The sequence below is a fragment of the Ammospiza nelsoni genome, chromosome 3 (assembly GCF_027579445.1).
Source record: "Ammospiza nelsoni isolate bAmmNel1 chromosome 3, bAmmNel1.pri, whole genome shotgun sequence".
Classification (NCBI taxonomy): Eukaryota; Metazoa; Chordata; class Aves; order Passeriformes; family Passerellidae; genus Ammospiza; species Ammospiza nelsoni.
Genome location: NC_080635.1, coordinates 47,277,898 through 47,299,443, shown reverse-complemented (window position 1 = coordinate 47,299,443; position 21,546 = coordinate 47,277,898). Strand labels below are relative to the sequence as shown.

Genomic DNA, 21,546 nt, shown 5'->3' with positions numbered 1-21,546 from the left:
ACCACTGGTGCTTACAATCTCCCTGCTCATCTAATCCACTTTCTGTGTTTCCAGTGTCTGAATCAGTGCTGAGAAATGGAATTGCACATTATATTTTTTTAGTCATGATCAAGGATTTTGAAGTTTATATCAGTGACTAAACTTAATTTCCTGATGCATCACCACAAAGTGATGATATTGAAGACGGAAGTTAAAATGACCCAATGCCCTCCTCTCTCAATATAAAAATAAAGAGAAATAATGGAAATACAGTACTGCTTCCTTGCTGATTTAGTAGTGGTCTTGTCTTAAATTTAGACAGTGATGTTTTCTAGAGTCATGTTTGTTAAGTTTTCTTAATAAAAGAAAAAAGCTCCAGGTTCTCAAGGCGAGGCGGTGGTGAAGCGGTGAAGCTGAGCCAGCCAAGCACGAGGCTCCCGTGAGGGAGCACCCAGGGGGTCTGCTCCTGCCTCTCAGCACCAAACAGGCCCAGCTGCCCAGATTTCACAGTGCTGGGCAAACATGACCATCATGGTTATGTTGCTCCTGAGAGCTCAGATGGCAAAAGACTTGATTGTCAACAGCAAAACCCTCTCTTTTGCTGTGAGCAATGCAGGGGAGCTTCATGCGTTGCTTTCCCTCTTCATTATCTGCAGATATTCTGAGGTCTAAAAGTAAGAAGGAGAATAGGTTTCGTTACTAAACCAAAATATCAACAGCAAAAGACTGTTTTCTTTGCAAGGTTGAACCTGTGTCTTTATGAAGTAAGAAATCATTGAATTGTTTCTCAGTGGTCTCTTGGTTTGTGGTTCTAATTAATAAATTGTACTTTCTTGCAGCTGTCTCTTCTTCCACTAGATATGTTTTTGGATTTTGAAAAAGAGCATTTTGAATTTTGCTTTTTTTTCCAGTACTACTATCATATCTTTTTTCTGTCAGATCAAGGCTTACATGGCTCCTTGCATCTGTGCATAGAAAAAATTTGATTTATAATTCCCGTGAAACTTTCTATAGGTCAGAACCAGCACTTTTTGAAAATGTATTCTGTAAGGACTTGTTTAGAATAGGTGATTTTCTCTGAAGGGTAACCTTAGCATTGCCCTGGCCTTTATGACTTTGACTTGGAAATTACTATTGCAGAGTTCAGAGAGCATGCTTTCCTCAAAAATATTTTCTTAAAATGCTGTGACAGCCTCAGCAGCTGCTATTTTTGGACCATTTCATTTAAAATTAATCACTTGTAGAATCTTTAGCAAGTACATTTCACAAAGAACATGACAGAGTCTTTTTCATTTGTATATGAATATAGATGTGGTTTTGCCTATTTCTTTAAAGAAGATTAAAGTCTGTCTTTTTTTTGGACTTGAGTAAGATCTTGTGAATTTTATTGCCTTTATCAGGATAGGTGCTGGTATTTAAGGAATCTCACTCTTGGCTTTCAGGTTCTATGTCTAAAAAAAACCCTTTTTTCAAATGTTTTCTGCTTTTGCTAGCTTTAAGTATTATTAAAAATTATTGCTTTGCCTTGTCCAATTTTATTTGCTTTATAAATTGGCATGACAACTGAAGGTTTTTCTAGCATTTCAGTTGGCAGTTAGACTGAAGTCTTGTGCACCTTGCAGATCTAATATCCAACTTGCCTTTTTTTGCTGCTTGCTGGAAGTGAGGCAGGGAGACCTGGAGAACTTGAGAATCTGCTTTGACAATGTTATGGCTGGGTCTTTGATATCACACATTAAACAGTATACAGAAACTGAGTATCTGAAACAGCATTTTCTATTTTGAATTGCTGAAATTTTCCTTTTCAGGTGAGTCCAGTGCCAAGGTAGTGGCTTCCATGAAATTTACATCATCTGACTAGCTTGTCTTTTTGCTAGATTTCTGGTGATAAGACAGAATCAGGCTTGAGGGTTAAAGATTTTTCATTCCATAAGTATTAGTTCTTGTTTAGAAATAATGAAGTTTATAGTCTTGAATCATAATTCCTATAGATGTGAAGTGTCATGTATGAAAACTGTCAAGAGTTTGCTGAAGTATTATTTTCCAGCAAAACAGTTTTCAGCTGTTTTGCTGCCTTGGTGTAGGTTTTTTTTTGTTTGTTTGTTTGTTTGTTTTGTTTTGTTTTGTTTTTTCTTTCCCTGAGATAAGAAATTAGAGTAATGGTTTTGCCTTTAGAAACACTTTGCCTAAGTAATAAACCTTAGAAGAGGGCACAGGAATAATTAAGGGAAACAATATTGTTGATTAGACATTAAAACTAGTAGCTACAAAAACACCCAGCAAGTTCTACAAGTTAATACCTTTATTATTTTAGGACTAGAGTTGGCCCCAAGATCTCCCAAAGAAATATGAAATAATGCATTTCTCACTTGCCATATGACAAATTGCAAGTTTGTTTAACTTGAATAGCCTTCACTCTAGCAGGAGAGTGTTGATGTTGAAATTTATTCATCTGTCATCAAAGTCATACCTCTGAAATCACCAGTGTGTTAGAATGCAACTGCTGCCTGAAAATCTGTCCAGGCTTTCATGTGCCAGGGTAATGGCTTCGGGGTAAAGTGTCAGGTAGAGCATCAATGAACTTTCATAATCAGATGAAATCAGCCATTTTCAAGAAAGTTGATTTCCCACTATTATTTATAATAAGCCAAAAGACATTGGAACATATGGAGGTGAAATTTCTGGTGTGCAGACCATGTATACTCAAATGTGCGTTTTAAAAAGAGGCAAAAAGGAAAAAGTGTTTGAAGGCAAGATGAAAAGAATCGAAAACTTCTTTCCATATGGTACCTGAGAGATTTGAAAGAAGACTAAGTTAAAAATCAGTTTTCAAAATGTCATTTTGTTTTTCCAGTTTTTGTCTTTGATCTTTGAAGATTTAGGAAAATATTTAGGGCTGACTAACTTCTCTAGTCAGCTGACAGAAAAACATAGCTATGCTTGGAACTGCATCATTGACGTTTATGAAGTTTCATCTTATTTCTTTAAACTAAAATTCTTCCTTCAGTGTCAACCTTGTAAATGTCATATATATAAAAAAAGGATTATTTTTTTTTTAATAAAATATTTTTGGGGTATGAATATCTGTCTGAAATATTTTGTATCCCTCCAATAGCATGCAAAGGTAAATTCCCTCATTTAAGGAATGCAGCAGTGTAAATACTGTGAGAAATTCTGCCGTTTTAAACTGCAGTTAAAAATCTCTGAAGATTTAGACATTTAACATAGCAATGAAAAAATACTTGCTCTGGACATGGTTGTTAAGTCTCTAGAGATTTTTACTGCTATGTAATCAAGTTTGTAATGTGTACACACATGGAAAGCTGTGATATAATCAATGAGGCTTTGTAAAATACGTGATAAAGCTATTCACTGAGTGTAATAAAATAACAGCTAGAAGGAGAAACAAGATTTCCTTTCTTTTCTGAAATGCCATTTAAAATACTGTTTTCATTGCTTAAGAAAAGCAAAGAAAAATATGCAGTATGTAAAATACAGGAAGAAACTGAATCTAAGGAGTGACAGGGGAAATATACTCCACATTCAAATGTTATATATTATAGTGCGTTCAAGAGCTTTTATTGCTTTGATTTGGTTTATACTTGTGTAAGTTGTATAGATTTTTATTGTTGTTTTAAATTTAAGGTTTATAGAAGAGCTTTGTTGTTATGCTTGGTGGGCAATGGATGAGCAACTTAAATATTGGTTCTATAAGCAAATATATGATGTCTCTATTACATTGCCTGTCTGAACTGGGGTTTTTTTTCATGAAACATGAAGAACATGGATGTGACATCCCTCAGTGTTTCACCCATTTTCCCTCTAAGCCAGTTTGGTTATTTCAAGTTGCTCAAATTATGAATGTGGTTTGGGTTTTTTTTATTGTCTGAAGCAATGATTCGTAATTTATTTTGCAAATCATATTCACAGTGGGTAAAGTTCAACTGTAGCTCTCTGTCTGAAATATAAGCCTGACTTCAGCTTTTGGCATAAAGTGCAAAGTGTGATAGAAGCACAGTTGATAGAAGTGCATGCCCAACAGGAGCAGATGGATTAGGAATTAGGAGGTGAGGTTGGAAGGATACTCAGTGTGAAAAGGCAGGAAGAAATCTGGTATCAAAGGTGTTAGGTGGTAAGCAATAGCATGGGACCTTAAAATAAGGCAGGAAATTAAATAGAAAGAAAAAGATATGCAATAAATGAAGGGATAGAGAGCAGGGGAGACTGGAATGGTAAGGAAAGCACTTCAGCACCGAGGGAAAAATGAATTTTGTCAATAGCTTAGCCACGAGGTGGAATATGATATGCAGGTAGTCCCTATATAGATAACTTTGCCTTTACTGGTAAACTAATTTTTAAGTAGGGTTGGGGGTGTGCACAGGCAGTGGGGAAACTTAGATTAATAAAGTGGTTTTCTATGTACATTTTGTGGTAGTGTCATTTTTAAAATGCAGACTACTATTGTGCACTTAATGATTTCTCTTACTTTTTGTAAGTCTTAGCCTAAAGAGGTTCTATGCTTCACTGCTAAAACAAAGCTAAAAAAAGAAACTAAACTAAAATAGAATGGCCAGTGTTTTTTTTCTAGACAGACTGAGCAAAAAATGTAGATCTCTTCTGTGAAGGAACACAATGAACTGCCTCAGGGATCTGAAGAATAGCAAGAGAAAACTTACTAATCTATAAATGCCTTTTCTTTTGCTCCTAGGTTCAGATATTGTTCAATGGTTAACGAAGAACTTATCGATAGAAGACCCAGGTAATTTCTCATGTTTTCTTGTCTTCAAATTCTAGGGGGTTCTTTCAAAGTTATTGGACCTGACTTTGTTTTCTGCTGCAGTGGGAATGCCATGACAAACATTGGACCAGTACAATTTCAATGGCTAAACAGATATAAAATCTTAGATATCTTTGCTAACATACTGAGGATTTTGATTATCCGTTTTATTGCAGCAGGTATCAGAAAGCAACATGAGAATGATAATGATAGTTCTTTGGTAGAAAAGAGTGTGTTTGAGTGTTTGAGTGCATGAGGAATTTACTCAGTGTTATGCTGAATAGCTTGTTAAATACAAATTGTTTTCTTACAGAATTTTGCAATACACAAATAATGCATAGAACTATTAAAAATACATTCTTGTACTGTTACCAAAAGTGAATCTTAAATTTGTACACTTCTATAGCATCTTAAATGGAAAATGAAATGCAAATAAAATCAGTGAAATGATGAAGAACAGTTCATTACTTGATCAGCTGGGTTAGGATATGAAAGTAAGGGTTTGGTTCCAAACTCTGCCTTGGTTTCTTGTGTGTCCAGCAGGAAACACAATTTGGTTATTGTATTTAGCTATTATTTATTTCCTGGATTTACAAGAATCTAGTTACCTGATCAGAAATTTTCCATAAAGGAATGATTTCTAGTAGAAAATGCTGAATTGTAGAAATAAAATATTCTATGGAGGTTCTCATTTTCTTTTGGTGAGAGGAAAAATAATCTTCCTTCTTTTAAAAATGATCAGAAATTATCAAAATTTGCTTTTTGTCCTTTGCTTTCTTTCAGTATTTTTTTTACATTTTTGGGAGTAATTTTTTCTTTATTTTTAAAATGTGTTTTTCTATCAAATTAGAACTCAAAGTATGATCATTGTAAAAAGCAAAATCATTTAAAATTGTGACTTGAGCAAGGAAGAGCTATCAATACATAATTTGATATTTGGAAGTAGTCAGTTCACAACATATTGACATGTTATGTGAGAGACATGACTACATTTTTAGCTAACTTTGAACAGTGTTGTATGCTTGCTTCCTGGAGATAATGTGGAGGCTTCAAGTGACCTAAGTGTGATATTGCATTTTTCAGTTGTCAGCTACAAAACACTCACCTATTTGTGTTTACGAGAGTTTGAAAGATTTTTAGGCTACCTGTATTTGATATGGAAGCTTAACCTTTATTTGTCAAACCAGAGCTGCAATACTGGAATAGGTTGTCATTCAGATTACCTGCTTGTTGCAAAATTTGGAATAGAAAAAGCTTCTGCTAAACAGAAAACATGTCTCCTTGGTTCCTTGTGTTCATATCCAATTAAAATTAAACAAACACACAAACTACTAACATATGGAATCAAAACACCACAATAATTTAACTGAAGCTGGGTTTTATCCTCTCAGATTACACGGATGGAAAAAAACTATCCACAATGACAAAAATGTCTTATGTATTTTGGTCCTAGTCCAAAGTCAGCTATCCGGAGCTGGTTAAATTCTGATCTTCAGAAAACAAATCACCCTAAATGCTTCCTTTGGGTAATGCTCAGAATTGCCAGATGACAGTGAACTTGACAGATGGTGAACAAGAGCTTTTCACATGACAGAACTTCTGAAAATGTTCTGTTTTTTCAAAATCCATAAGTTTCTTGCTTTTCATTTCAGTTCTGGACAAGTCAGTCTAGAACCTTATGTGGAAAAGCCCTTAATTTCTGCAATCTGTTGTCACTGTAATTTGGATTTCCACTGTCTTCTGATCACTTTTTACCTGTGTCAGGGTTTAACTCTGTTGTCTTTTGAAACTACCCTAAAGGGTCCTGTTACAAATCACTTGTGAACCTGTGCAGTTTTGTGATGCAGAAATAAATAATGCCTTAATTTGCACTGAGAATTGTCATCTCTGTCTAAATCTGGTATCAGCCACATACCTGGAAGAACAACATAAAGTCGATTGGAGTGCATATTTTAAGAGTATGTTTTACTCTGTTTAGACTCATGCAAGGAAGGCAAGTGAATTGTGATTTAAGGGGTAAATGGAGAGATTCTCAGAAGGGTCCTCAGGTTAGAAGGAACCTCAGAAGATCAGGTGGTCCAGACTTCCATGGAGAGGCAAGCCTGGGTGAGATTACCGAGCTCTCTGTCCTCTCTCATCCTGAACACTGCCACTGACAGGACCTTCAGCACATCCAGTGATTATTCTCACTGTAAAAAATTTGAATAGATGAAACCTCTCTCCATGCAACTTGTATTCATTGCCCCTTATCCTCTCAGTGTGGCTTCCTGTGAAGAGAATTTCTGTCCTGAAAGCACTGGAAAAATGTGTTGAGGCCCCACCGTGAGCCTTCTGTTCTCCAGGGTGAAAACATCTAACTCTTACAGTCAACTTGTTCTTTAATAAAACACATAACTAGTAAGAAGAAAGTGATGCTACCTCACTTTATATATAAAGGAGTAATATTTTGAAATTCAATTTCTCCCTTTGTTTTGCATAGGGATACAACTCCAATACCATTTAAGTGAGAATGAAGTAGGCAACAATATGGGTAGTGGGAGAACATAAGGCGGAAGGCCTGACAGCAACATTTGCTTCAGTGTGTTAATAAGTGTAAAGCTTTCACCTGGAAAAAGCAATTCAGCAAGAAGTAGTAACAAGCTGGAACTTATAAACTGCCTGTCAAGAAAACCATGCAGATTTTTAATAAATGGAAAATAATATTCGGTGGAATATTCGAAAGATTTTGGCTTGCTGCAGTAGATCTCCATCAAGAAAATAAACTGGAGATGATAGGTGGATTCTGCTAATTTGCACCAGATTTGAAGTTATTTCAGTGGAGCAGAGCTTTTGCCCAGAATAGCTGTGCACAATGCACTGTGCAGTTGCTGTTACATCGTTTGCTATTCAATATGTAGTTAAAAAATGTTTGTGTTTCAGCCTACAATTCATCTGTAAAATTTTAAGGAACAGAAATTGTCCAAGTTATTTTTAATAGGGAAGTTTTATTCAGGCATAAATATAAGCATGATCTCAACCTGAAACGAAGCAATTAACTGAGTTTACAGAATTGTAAGGGCTTGTGGTTTGGCACTTAGACATGTGTTGTCGAATTGACCATTACAGGGTAAGTGCTGACGCTTCACTGATGTTGCCAATTACTCTTAATGTGGAAAATCTACTCTGTTTTTCTACATTGTGTTTTTCTTTTTTGAAATGATCATTAATGACGTGAAATGCACCAGACTGACCACATCAGACACTGAAGTTCCTTTAATCTGTAGTGGGAAAAATAGAACAAAAAGGGTAAATTATTTAAAGGTATCAGCTCAAATTCCCAGGAGTTGAGTCCCCTACTTGGTTCTTGCACTGATTTCTTCAATGCCCTTTTGGCAAACACTTGATTTCTGTATTCCCTAATATTCAACATCCTAATAGTAAATGATGCTGTTTTCTCCTAAAGGAGAAGGTGCATTATGAGTTTTCCAGTCTTTTCACAAGAAAATGGTGTTATTCACAAACACTCATTTCCAGTCATCCTGTGAATAATTTTCATCTAGATGTCTCAGAAAATGCCTCTAAGTGTAGATAATATGTTTAGAACATATTCCTCGTGTTCCTTTTAAGTACCTTTATTCCTGAGTGTTGCTTATTTAATATTCTCATAGCTGCAAACCAGCTGAATTTGGCTGGAGGCACTTCTTTATCAAATGGTTGCTCCAGCAGAACCATTGCAGCTGCACTAGAATGCTCAACCTCTGCATTTACATTGCTTTGCTCCAGCTCATTTAGGCAGCCTGTTGAAGTAGTTTGTTATTGCTCTTGGTCATCAGGAATTACACTGAAGTCAAAAAAACATATTATTAAATCTAAGTTTTATAGTTATGGAAAAAAGACTGCCTTGATTTTTACACCCTCCTGTGATTTTCCAGTTTCACTTCTCACCATTTGTGTTTTCATCTAACTGGTGTAACCAATCTGTAGCTAGATGCCCACCAGTATCCATGTGAACTGTGGTCACTGAGCCAGTGCAATAACAAGGGAGGGCTCAGTAGCACAACATCTGTTTTTGTTTCTTTGCTTTCCCTCTTTAGTAAAGTCTCTCTCCAGCAGCTGCTGTGCTAATAATGACCTAGAAAATACACAGTACTTGTTTGAAAGAGTTAGAAGAGAATTGTTAAGGCTTTTATTTGAGCTTATGAAAGTTTACTTGAAAAATTGTTCAGTTCTCAGTTTTGCCTTTTCCTCAGTTATATGCAGAAAGGTAGCAGCAAAGAGCAGGAGCCAGACAAGATGTTCTAAACAATTGCCATTTGGGAAAACACACCAGAGACCTGCAAGCAAAGGGGAAGTACTTCCAGAGATTGCTAAGAGAAAAAAGAGTCTCTTATGAGAAGGAATGAAGAAGAGAATGGAAAGGTCACGTTTATCTTTGCGGTCTTTGCACTAATCAAAACCTGTGGAAGTGGAGCAAGAGTAGAATGCTCCCTTTTTATTATCCTGGCTTAAAAAAATAACCAGCCCAAAAGCTGAATAAAAGTAATTTATACTGCCTGCACACATACCATACCTCTCATACTGGGAACCCAGGAACATCAGACACTCTAATTTTTCACATGCCTGATAGAAATTCAGGCACATTTTTTTTCCATAGCAAACCTCACAAACCTGTGTCAATTCCAGTGTAACTAACTTGCCAACTTTCTTCTACTGGGTGAATTTGATCTGAGCTTGTCAGATCTTGTAACATTTCAATGGAATAATTACTTTAATCTCAGATGCACAAAAAGAAAGTAGAACAAAATTCTGTTTGAGAATCGAAAATCTCAGAATTTACAGACACTCCTTTATTACCAATAATATTAACATTGTGATGCTCATGCAAAAAATCTATGGGTCAGGTTTCCTATAATTACAAACAGCATAGGGAATACTTACCTGTGTGGCAATCAGTGGGCTTCTAGCCACTCCTGAGGTTCCAGGAGTGCAATGGTAAATGTTCACATGAAGAGGGTGTTTTATTTGCCCAAAGGCTTTTGAGAGGTTTTGTAAATGGTGAACAGAAGTGTAAGGTCTTCAATTCAGTTGTGACAGGATATGTCAGATTTAGTGGATTTCGTGTTTTTTTCCACTGAAGCTTCTTCCAGATTAGTATAATCTATTATCCTGTGTAGACTGCATGTGTTAGGAGTGCTTCCAAGAGCGCACAGACCTGCACAGCCTCCTGTTGTGAGATGTTTTTTCTGCAAATGTGCCGGTACTGTTTGAACAGTCTCATTTCCATGTAGTCAGTCTTGAAAGTGATTAATATGTTCCTTGTTTGGCCATTTTATTTTCTCACTTGTGGATAGGTGGTAGGTTACATCAGTACTCATTTTCAATTTTCTTTGATGGAGCAGTCATTTCTCCTGATCTTTTTGGTAGTGTGGCATCTGGTTAAAAAGAACAGATTTTACACTTATTGGGAAGATACAAATTTTGTGACTGGGATTGATGCAAAGTATGAGATCATTATCATGATGTAAAGTATGTTATCATGAAATTGGTGACAAAGTGTTTCCTTCACATAGCCAGACAGGTCAAACTATTACAACTGTTTTATCATGCTAAGCATAACTAAATAAAATTCTCCCTTTGTTATTTTCTTAAGGAGGCATTGTTTTGCAAGATTTCATAAAAATAGTTCATGTATTTTCACCCTAGTAATTATGAAATTTTATAAACATTTGAATTACCTGAGAAGTATGAATGAGTTTTGTCTGTTTAATTTATAAATAAATGTCCATCTTGGAGTAATGGGTAAAGATGACAAGTATGGAATTTGCTGCTGTCTAGCATAATATTCTGTACAATAAAATGATTGCAAAAATAAAATTATAGTACTAGGCATTGGTATGACAAAATACACAAGTTCAGTAAAGTTGCTTCTGTGAGCAACCTTTCTGATATTGTCAGTAAAATACTGATTCAAAATGACTCTCTTTGGGCTTTGAGCAACCTGACCTACTGAAAGGTGTCTCTGACCATTTCAGGAGGGTTGACACTAGATGAAATTTATGGTCTTTTCCAACCCAAACAGTGCTATAATTCTCTGATTCAAATATAGTATAACTATAACTTGTGTGATATACACATTTTCTGTATAAAACTGATCTCTATTGATGCTTTCTTATTTCTGGTTAAAAGCAAGGCATCAATTGAATTTTTTAAATTTTAGTTTTCTTGATAGTTTAGTTTTCTTTTCCTAATTCCATGGTGCTGACTTCAAAGACATTTATTTTAACAGGAAATAATATTGTCTTTAAAATGAAAATCTCCAGATTATACTCAGAATTGTTTTCAGTATTCAGTACATCAGTGTCTGATACTCAATTTGGTTTTAAAAATTGAAACAAACCAACAATCATCATACAATTCAGTAGGCAGCATGGGCTTTATTCCACTGAGGACTTTGAGAGTCTTATTGAGAGAAAAGGATGAAAAAAAGTAATGACTAGAATACAAAATATTATTACAAAAATAAGTCTGAACAAGCCTACTAAGATAAAAAGTTAATTGTAAAACTATTACCTGATCAAGATGATAGTAGCTGAGGTATCAGTATACTTTAATTTTAAGCAATTTTTTTTTAAAATACTTCAGCTGCGCTGTTGCATCATTTGAAGGAATTATTTTCATCCTGTTGCAGAACATGTTAGGGCACGATCTAAATTACAATTGAAATCTTTACCCATGAAGTTAGGGCAAAATATGCTGTTTTAGGGAGAACTCTGATAACTTTTAGAAATAAATAAATAATTTAATTGCATAAGTTGAATTATAATATCTTCTTAATAAATGATTTTATCTCATTTCTAGTAAAGTTACTAGGAATTTTTGTGCTTTTCTTACTGTTTGACAGCCTCCTTCTGAACCCTTGTGATCATACCAAGTTACAGAGGTTTAAGAGAAAGAGCATTTGCTAATTCCCAATTCACACTGGCATAATTAATTAAAAGCAGCTAAATAACTGTCTAGAGACTTCATTAGATTTCTGCTTCCTTGTTTGCCAAAGAACTGTGTTACATAGTAATGGAAAATGCAAGTAGGTGGAAGTGAGATTTTAAATCTGGCCAATTTAATTGAATAAAAGCAGTTGAAATCCTATTTCATCTTGCCAACAGCTGCTGCAGCTATTTATAGTCAAGTAAACAAAAATGTTTTGATATTTACATGTCATATGTTAGTATTTGATGACTGGAAGGTTAGTGTGAGGCTTTCTCTGGATTTTGTTAATTATTGACCTTAGGAGCATTTTAAGTTTTTCCATAGCACATGTAGAGAAATACTGCTCTACACACAGGGGCACAGTGATGGTCCAATATTTACTGTGCAAGGACATGGCTCGCAATTTCATCTTGGACAGATAAATATTCCCTAGGCATTCCCTGATTTTTTTTTCAATATTTCTTCTCCTCTCCTCTTTTGTTAATCTCCATGGTTCATGTTCCGATTTTACTGCGTAGAATCTTCTGGTTCTCATCGTTATGGCTGGTGGTTGGATCTAATTCATGTGTTCTTCTACATTCAGATGTTCTCCCTCAAATGTTTCTCCCTTTTTCAAATTTCACTGGATTCATTCAGTCATCTACTCAAATTCCACAAATTATCAGGATTTTAGTTTTTTGTGTCACAGATTGGATGACAAGAGCCATGTTGACTCTGGTTTTGTAGCTGCAAGACTGCATTTGGCTTCAGAACACTTGAACCACAAAGTATAACATATCTAGTGTCACTAGAATTTAATTTTTTTGGTGCTAAAAGCTACTGTTCTCACTAAGTCTGAGGCTCAAATTAATTAAAAAATTAAAATCAAGCCATAAAAAGATTCTATTTACCTCAATTGGTCATGCAGAAATTGTTACAAGTAGTTTACACTTCCTTTTGAAAATTTCCTTCCTAATTACTATTTGCTTTATAATACTTCAGTTAAACTGGAAAACTTAACCTTTTAATAGCCTTTAAGCTTATTAGAAATGTTAAATATTTGCCTCTTGAAATGTTGGAATTATTTATGTCATCTGATGTAATCTCTAGCATGAATTAAAAAACCCCAAAAATATAAGAAGCAGCTACTATAGCATGGTATCTGCGGAACAAAATCATAGACTAATTATAGTTTGAAAAGATCATTGTGTCCAGCCATTAACACAGCACTGCCAAGTCCATCACTAAACTGTGTCCATGAGTTCCACGTCTATACATCTTTTAAATACCCCCAGAGATGGTGAATCAATACTTCCTGGGCAACCTGTTCCAATGCTTGACAGCCCTTTCTGTGAAAAAATGTTTCCAGTCAAAATCACCCCTTGTGTCATTTGAGATCATTTGCTTGTCCAATCGGTTCTACTTGGAAGAAGAAGCTGACCCCCACCTGACTGCAGCCGCCTTTCAGGCAGTTGTACAGACTGATAAGGTCACCCTAAGATTCTTTATCTCCAGGCTCAGCACCCCCAGCTCCCTCAGCCACTCCTCACAGGACTTGTGGTCCAGACCCTTCGCCAGCTCTGTTGCTTTTCTCTCGACATGCTCCAGTGCCTCAAAGTCTTTCTTGCAGTGCAGGCTCGGAAAAACACCTCTGGTTTTTCTTGAGCAGCAGCAGCAGTTACCTAGCAGTCTCTTACTGGGCATGTACAATTGGGAAGGTTCACATCTGAAGTGTTTAGCATTTATCAAAATCCTATTTCAACTATTTTATTGTGTAATGAATTAGTATCATGTAGTTTTACATTTTCTCCTCGCAGTTTACTTTTTGCTGAGCTCAGTAATGTTATACTTCCAGCAAATTTTATATCTGATGTAATTTCTTCATTCACAACCTTCTGTAGATAATTTAGGATTATCCTGAACAGCCTAGGACCTACTAAACATAGTTACAGTGATTAACCCCACTTCAGTGTAATATTATTATTTCAGTGTAATATTACACTATTTAGTGTAATAACTGACCTGCTGTGCCTAACCTTTATTCCCTCCTTTCTACCTATTGCTTTTCTCATGATCTGCTTAATACCTTTAGAAAACTTTTGAGGTAATCATGCCAAGAGCTCCCTGGGAATCCAAGATAATATGTCAACCAGATTTTCATAACCTTGAATGTTCTCTATTTCCACATAGGAACACTCACAGAGTTATGAGATGTATCCAGCAACAAAAGTCATCCTGAATCTTCCTTTTTTGTTGCATTTATCTTTATTTTCATTCCTTCTATCCTTTATTATAGTCCCTAACGTGCTGTCTGTACGGGTGTCTGTTTTGTGCATCCTTTTTTCCCCTCACATTTCCCCAGGATGTCTTTCTAAAACCTAAGGACATATTTTTCAATTTTTTTCCCTTTAGTACTAAGGATTATTAAATTATAAGTGGCACACTATGGATAACAGCTCACCCATTTAATATTTAACTTGCCATAAAACACAGATTGACCACTATTTTGAACCATATTCTTCTGCTCATTTGATCAATTTATTTTAAAGTCTTTGATAGTTTTTGCTGCTGCTGTTCTCATGAGTCTATCTTTTCCTTCTGCATTTAGATTCTGTCACTAGAGAAGAAATAGGTCATTCATTGAGGCTTCTTCTCTTTTTGTGGGGAAAAAAGGCACTTCTGAAAGAGTTTTCACTGAGCTATTTTTGCTAGTTAATATCTGTCAGTATTTCTTTATTTTTAATAGCAGAGTTTGTCTGGCTGAATTGATAGTTCTCTATAATTATCTGTGTAAATCCATTGCAAAGGGGAGAAGTGAGCACTAGGAGTGGGAGTTATGATAATAGAAACATGGGATGGTATAAAATGGAAATTGGCAACCTTGGAAATTTTGCTCCCTCATTTTAATTAGGACAGTGAAATATATTTTATTTGCCAACCAAACTACTATAAATAATGGACAAATAAAACTCTCTAAAAGTGATCCTGTTTGTAATAACTGCCTTGGGGATTCTTGTATATGTGCATCCCAGATAACTGAATCTGGTCACATGGGGAGTGGCATGTTATTCTTCAGAAAAGCCACCTCCACACTCTTTGTTGCTATCCTTCCTGAGCTTTGATGCCATTTTTTTTCTTGGTGTGTGTCTCAATGGCACTGATTTACCTATAAAGCTGTTAACTCCTCATGGACTTTAAAAATCACAGCACTCTTCCCACGGAAAAAAAAGAACATTATTTGCAGTATTTTATGCTCTCAGTTTGCTGGATGTATGAAGAATGTTATAAAGAGAATTGTTTTATTCTTTTTTGAATTGAGTGCGGTGAAAGAGGCAGTTATTTTTCTAGCTGTGGCTGCTGTGTATTCTTTGTATTTTCTGAACTGCTTGGTCATAAGTGGGTGTTTTGTGATTATGATAGCAATGCATGACAATGACACAAAGTTAATGGTTGGTGCAATAGCAATTCATATCAAAACAGACTTAGAGACTAAAAAAAATGTCATGATTCATCTTGACCAGCAGTAATCATTGTGAGAGTCAGGGCTACCTATTGCTTCCCTCACCCAACTTCACAACTTCCATGCTGACTGATGTCTCTATGATTCAACAATATTATTTTCTGTACAAATGTTATCTTCTGAACAAATGTTTTGTGCACTGAAAAAGCCTGTGCTTACTCTTTGTATTTGCTGGCCATGAATCCAAGTGGTGCATCAGCCACACTAGTTATTCACACGCCCCACATCTGCCAAACCTTAAGGACAGGTCTCCTCCTTTAAAACCCCATCCCAGATATAAAACTGTCTGTGGCAGTGCCCATTGGTCATGTGCCTGGAATGTGCTTCTCTAGATGCTCCAGTGCTTGTGGTGTCCAAACAGAGCTGACTGAGAGGGGAGTTGGCAGCCGTGCCTTCCCCTGAGCGTGACAAAGAAGGGGAGAAGCAATGGCTCTGTGCTGTGGTCAGGAAAGCACACCATCACACAGGGCACCGTGTCTGAGGGAGCTGGGATGCCTTTCCTGGCTGATACCAGCATGCACAAATTCCTGGGTGTCATGTGGAGAGTGAATCACATGCTTCCCCACCGAACATTTGCAGCCAAACAATTTTGTCACATATCTGTAGACTCAGCTACTGGGGGCGAGAAAAGTAGGAAGATCTGGTGTGCTAGCACTATACAAGAAAACCTGAAATAATAGCATAATAATTATAATACTGAGCAAAAGTATTCATGCCCAGTATTTTGGGTTTTTTACAGATGCTTGAAACTGTGGAGCAAGATTTCATCTGAAGGGATTCTCAGAAGTAGTGTATTTGCAGTAATTGGAATTTTTGTAAAACTTGGTTTTTTGTCTTCAGCAGGTTTGCTCAGAAGGGTGCACATATGACTTTAAATATCCACTCAGAGTTTTATACTGGAGGAGGGAATGAGTGAAGTGTTTGGAAATATCTTACAGAGATAAGTTCAGAGAGTCGTTAGGGAAAACAAGACACACAGGTTTTGATTTCCTCTATTTTGCCTTAGAGAAGCATGGGAATCAAAGCTTAAACCAAGAAGTTGCAGTTTCAGAGGAAGACCCAGAAGGAAAAACAGGAAACCCATACTTGAAAGGAGTTTGGATTTCACCCTTCTATCACTTTGATTTGAAGAGACAAGACATATAAGTGATAGAAGAGCAAAAAGTCTGTCATTTCTACAAAACTGAAAATAAAAAAGATCAAAGACTAGTAATAGTGAAATTAGAGGAAAAGTTTTATGAATGCTGACTTCCATTGGTACAGCACTAGATTCCACCACTGGAAAGCCTGATTGCTAGTGTGATATTGACAAGTACTTTAAAAAATTGAGGCTGGAGATGACCGGGAAACTGTGAAGGCAATTCTAAACATTTTCAGGCCACTTTTCATGACTGCGTACTGGACACACTGTGACAAAATCTAGTTACCAAATTGTGCTGTAATCAGTTTTGTGTGGTAATTAAGCCTACCTGTAGCTTACAGCTTGGATGAATTTCTTCCAGCCTCTGTAGCGGAGCGTTTCCATTTTGCCAAACAACCACCACAAACAAATATTCCAAAGGTGAAGTTACAGCACAGCTCAATGCCAGCACCTCACTCCTCACTTGTCTGTTTCTTGACACCTCATGTTGCAACTCCAAATTTTTTTTCTTTTTACTTTTTGGTCAAAATGAAAGCTTTTCTTATCACCTCAAGTCATTGCATTTTGACATCTCAGGCATCTACCTTTCAAGAGACAAATTTGTTAAGAGAATAAAAGCAGATTTTAATAGGACATAGCAGCAGTTAATGCGTCTGAGCTGAAATACAGCGGGAAACAATCACTTAAGAAAATTAATAGGAAATACTTTAAAAGTTTTAAAATGGAGAGTTTGTGTGTTGCTAGCTGGGAGATGCAGCTTTTTTTAAAGGACTTTTTTCCCCCCTCCAATGTGATAATTTCTTGCTTTTATTTTTCCTTTCCTGTAAATGAATCAAGGTCTTTGGTTTGTTTTTGTTTTGTTCTCTTCAGAAACTGTAGGCCAGCTTCCCCTTTCCTTCAGTCTTTGATGGTAACGTCTTCTGTTGATCCTATCTGTATAAAAGTTTTTCAGATTTAGGTCAGTCCCCCCATTCACCCACATCCTGAGCACATTGGGCAGGTGTCCCTGTAGCACAGTAATTGAGAAAATACTCTTGATCAGGCATGAGAAGTAGGACATTGTGATTATGTAGATGATTATGATCAGATTTATTGCTAATACAGTATCTAAATCTTGCCAATACAAAATATAAATACCAACTGTATCATCTACCACAGTGGATTATAGCATAATCAGGCTGTGGTCCTTCCTGCTGAGTCAGTAAGACTCCTCTGCTTTCTGAACTTCTCGGGCAAGTCTGGGTGCAGCTGAGTCCACTTAGTCTCAGATTTGGTCTCAACAGTTGATGTTTAAAGGCTTATATTGTAAGGAGGTGCAGCTAGAAATGTACAGGTTTGCAGTCTTTGGCCTTGCAGAATTCACAATTACAAAGCAACAAAGCATAAATGTAACTACTCCAGGATTTTCTCTCTGCATTTGACTGGATCTTAGTGCATTTTAGTATCCCGTCCTAAGGTGTTCTTCACCTTTGGGCTGGATGTACTCTTCCAGAGTACCTGCTGGTGGGAGTTTCCACCCAGAAACTGTATCCAGCCTTGGAAGACCAGTTTCCCCAGCGGAATCAGTCTCCAGAAGCATTTTACACCCTCTCACAGGCTAATGTAGACGAAAGTCAGTCACAAGCATCTCATCTCCCCATCACTGGAATACACTAATCATGTGAGCATGGAGAAATTCATCCTGAAATACCCACCTGGCATTCTTATCTTAGGGCAAACTGGACTGCCCATCAGAGACAGGGGCAGAAAGGGGAGGAGGCAAGAGGATCCAGCTCTGTGACAGATTTCATCACTGTCACAGTGCCTGTTGTGTTGGATGTTTTTGTGAAGAAAGTAGTTGATGTTTCAGGTGTGCATCATTGTTCTAGACTTGGGATGCACCTCATGTTACATATCATTTCAGACTGTAAGTGTGGAAATTAACAGGTGACTCATAGCCCATCTTTGATAGGTTTTCCTCCTTAGCTGCTGAGTGATGCTCCTACTAAAGCTTCTGCCCTGTTGATGGCATCAGCAGGCACTGTCTAGCACAAGAAAAATCCTACCTATTTAGGTAAGATGCTTTGTTAACCGATAATGTAGATTGTGATTGTTATCTTGAAATCAAGTATGAATTTTGTTTTAATTGTGTTTGAGTAAATAGTGCCTCTTCCTTCACCACTGGGTTTGTCCTCCTTAAAATGACTCTCACCAAGTGCTTCTCCCCTAACAAATTCAGATGGGATAAAAGAGTGTGGTTTATGGTGTTGTGGGTGTTCAAGAATGTTTCTAGCTGGTTTATTTTCCCCTCTTTAAACACCAAAGTCAGGCTGAGACAGTGAGTCTCTCCTACGCTTCATGTCAGCGTGAGGGGAAGGTTGTATTTTATTACTCTAATCCTTTGCAGCTTGTGTTCACACTGGCAATGAAATGACAGCAGGAGTGAGGTGAGAGTAAGTGATAAAGTCTTGGCATTAGACACTTACAATGAATGTGTGCTTGTGAAGTTCTGACTCATTAATTCCTTTTCCAGGCTGCTGTGTGACTTAGCAGTGCACTTCAGTGCTGTGGTGGATTTTAGATTCAACAAATAACCCAGAATACCAAACACTTTATTGTTTCATGGAAAGGGAAGTGTTCATTTGTTTGATATTTTTGGACCCAAAAATATATGAGAACTGGGCAGTTGGGGGTTTTCACTGTTGTTTACATCATAAAGCAATTTTAAGGATGCAAAATGCCCCAAGTCATGTTCCGTGTAGGAAATCTTTCCACACAGAACATAAGACAGACTCCAAAAAAGGACTTTCAAAAGTGGAGCACAATTGGAAAATACTCTATTTTTCTTTCCTCACTCCCTCAGAGATTACTGCAAGGTGGCTCAGATGTTGTAAGACTATACTGTTATGATAGCATAAAGTATTTTATGGACTTTGGAGTAAAAATAAATATAGATATCACATCACAGATAGACCTGAGATGTGTAAGAAAAATCAGAATTCACACTAATCACAGAAAACCTATCCTTTAAGGGGTTTCAAAGCACAGAAACATCTTTATTCCAAAGAAAAACAAGGAATGTTCTTCCTTTTTAATTCCCTCCTGTGGGCATATCATAAGAAACAACTTGTTCCACCAATACCATACCCTGCAATTTAAGATGAACAAACTGTCAGCAATCCACGTGATAATTATCACAGTAAGGAGAAAACTGCACTATGTTTAAAAAGAAAATAAAGTCAAAACTCAACAACTAGCGTATGTTTTTCATTCCTTAGATTTTGTCAGATTACGTTGTCCCAAAGCATTGAAAATATCTGACTCTTGTATAGCAAAGTATATTAAAAGTGACTGACATTTAATCTCTCAAGATCACTGTCTTGTAATGGCACAGCAGATGGCTTGGCAATATTATGTCTCACAGAAATGATTTCTAATCAATCTATGTATATGTGTTGCTCACTTCACCCACTCAATTAAATAAAGTTCAACAGCAGAGTGAACCATGGAATTTTTAGCTTTTTCCAAGCTTTTATCCCAGCAATAAAATACACATTGAGAATCAAACCTACACTCAAAGCAGTATTTTGATTTTATATAAATTATTTTGTGTCCTGTTGAATTGAAATGGGCTCATAAAAATGCATTTCTGCTTTCACCTGAGGAATTCTTCTTCCATTAGCTATTGTTGCTCCCAACACTTTCCTATTTATTCCTATAAAAATTAAAACAGTGGTTAGGGTAAATTTGTGTTTTAAATGTGCTGCTCCACTTTTCCACAGCTTAATTGCTAGGAAAGATCTGGAACCTTAAATCAGATAGTTGGTATCTTCAAAAGAGGGTGTTGAGTTGAGGAAGCCAAAGTCTATTCCATTTTACCAGTTACACTTTCAGGAGCTTGGTCTTCCTCAGATTTTTGACAAGACATCTTTGGCTGCAGTTTGTACCCCTTGTATAGCAGCTGACTGCCATTTGAATTATGGCTCCTCAGTGAGGGTATCTGGGTGTGACTGAGGATTTTGTTTATGTTCTGTGGTTTTTATACAGAGTGACTGAGGACTGCAAAATAATAGTTGTGTAGATATCACATTTCTGTGTGCATCTGTGTTCACTTGCCATCTGAAAAACCTGTATTTTTTTTTTATTCTGCTCCTCCAATTTTTTGAGTTTGTATTCTGAATACATATAAACATACTCTTTCCACCTGACAACCAGTATGTCTGAAAACATTTTTCAGACTTCTTTTTTCTTCTTATCTAATGCACTTCACAGATGTTTTTGATGTTCCCAACCCACATTTGCCATTTTTCCAGATGACATGTGATTCTTAAATGAAAATCCTCTAACCTCATACACAGGAAGGAAGATATATAATCTCTCTGTATTTGAATTCTAGGCATTTTGACATGTCAGATTGGTCTGCTGCTGGCTTCATTTTCCTTTTCAAGCTTATGGGTTTATTTCCTAAATACTGCCGTTGTACTTCATTGGCTTCTTATAGTAGTTATTTTCTCAGTCTGATTTTAGCAAATTGAGATGGGTATCAAAGTGTTGCCTCTGTAATACACTGGACAACCTCATGCTTAGAGAATAGAAACCTCCTGAGAGCTGACTTTTCTTTGTGTGCTGTAGTTCCGCTGCTGCTGCACAGAGAGTATCAGTATTAGTCCTCTACCAGCCTGGTGTGAGACAGGGAACTTGTGGATATTACTCACTGGGTGTAACTTTGTAACACTCAAAGCCTGAGCTATAGTGGATGTTAGGTGGATACTAAAAGGGAATATTTATGCATTTATATTCATGTAATTCTGAAAGAAACCGATGGATTGGCAACCATAAAAAATGAAAATTAATTGTGTATTAGTTAAAGAAAAAAAAAAGGAGAAGTTTGTTTGTCCTTATTAAGGCTTAGTAGGTGAAAGGACAAAGATATACCTTAACATTGAGTTAGTGTGGATTCCAGCTGAATGAGATTGCCTGAGGTAAGAGTATAATCACCTTACTCCCCATACATAACTGGAGAAGAAATATAGGCTGCTGTTGGGACTAATTCAGACCTTAAATAACTGTAATTGACTTCCAAAGAAAGGCAGATAACTCTTTCTATTTTTTCATGGAGACCTATTGTGACTCTACTTGCTTATATGTACTGACTCAGTCAGTGAGAGAAATACCAGCCCTTACTCCTACTGCATCCAGCCTTGC

The 21,546-nt window shown here is 36.6% G+C and overlaps 1 protein-coding gene across 8 annotated transcripts in view; it reads left to right on the top strand.

The window, feature by feature from the left end:
- RGS7 (regulator of G protein signaling 7) overlaps positions 1-21,546 on the top strand; it is a 249,872-nt gene that overhangs the window by 123,760 nt on the left and 104,566 nt on the right. For all 8 annotated transcript variants that reach the window (XM_059468138.1, XM_059468139.1, XM_059468137.1 and 5 more), the window contains exon 4: positions 4,688-4,738. In XM_059468138.1, the coding sequence (XP_059324121.1) occupies positions 4,688-4,738 (51 nt within the window). The remainder of the gene's footprint in view (positions 1-4,687; positions 4,739-21,546) is intronic.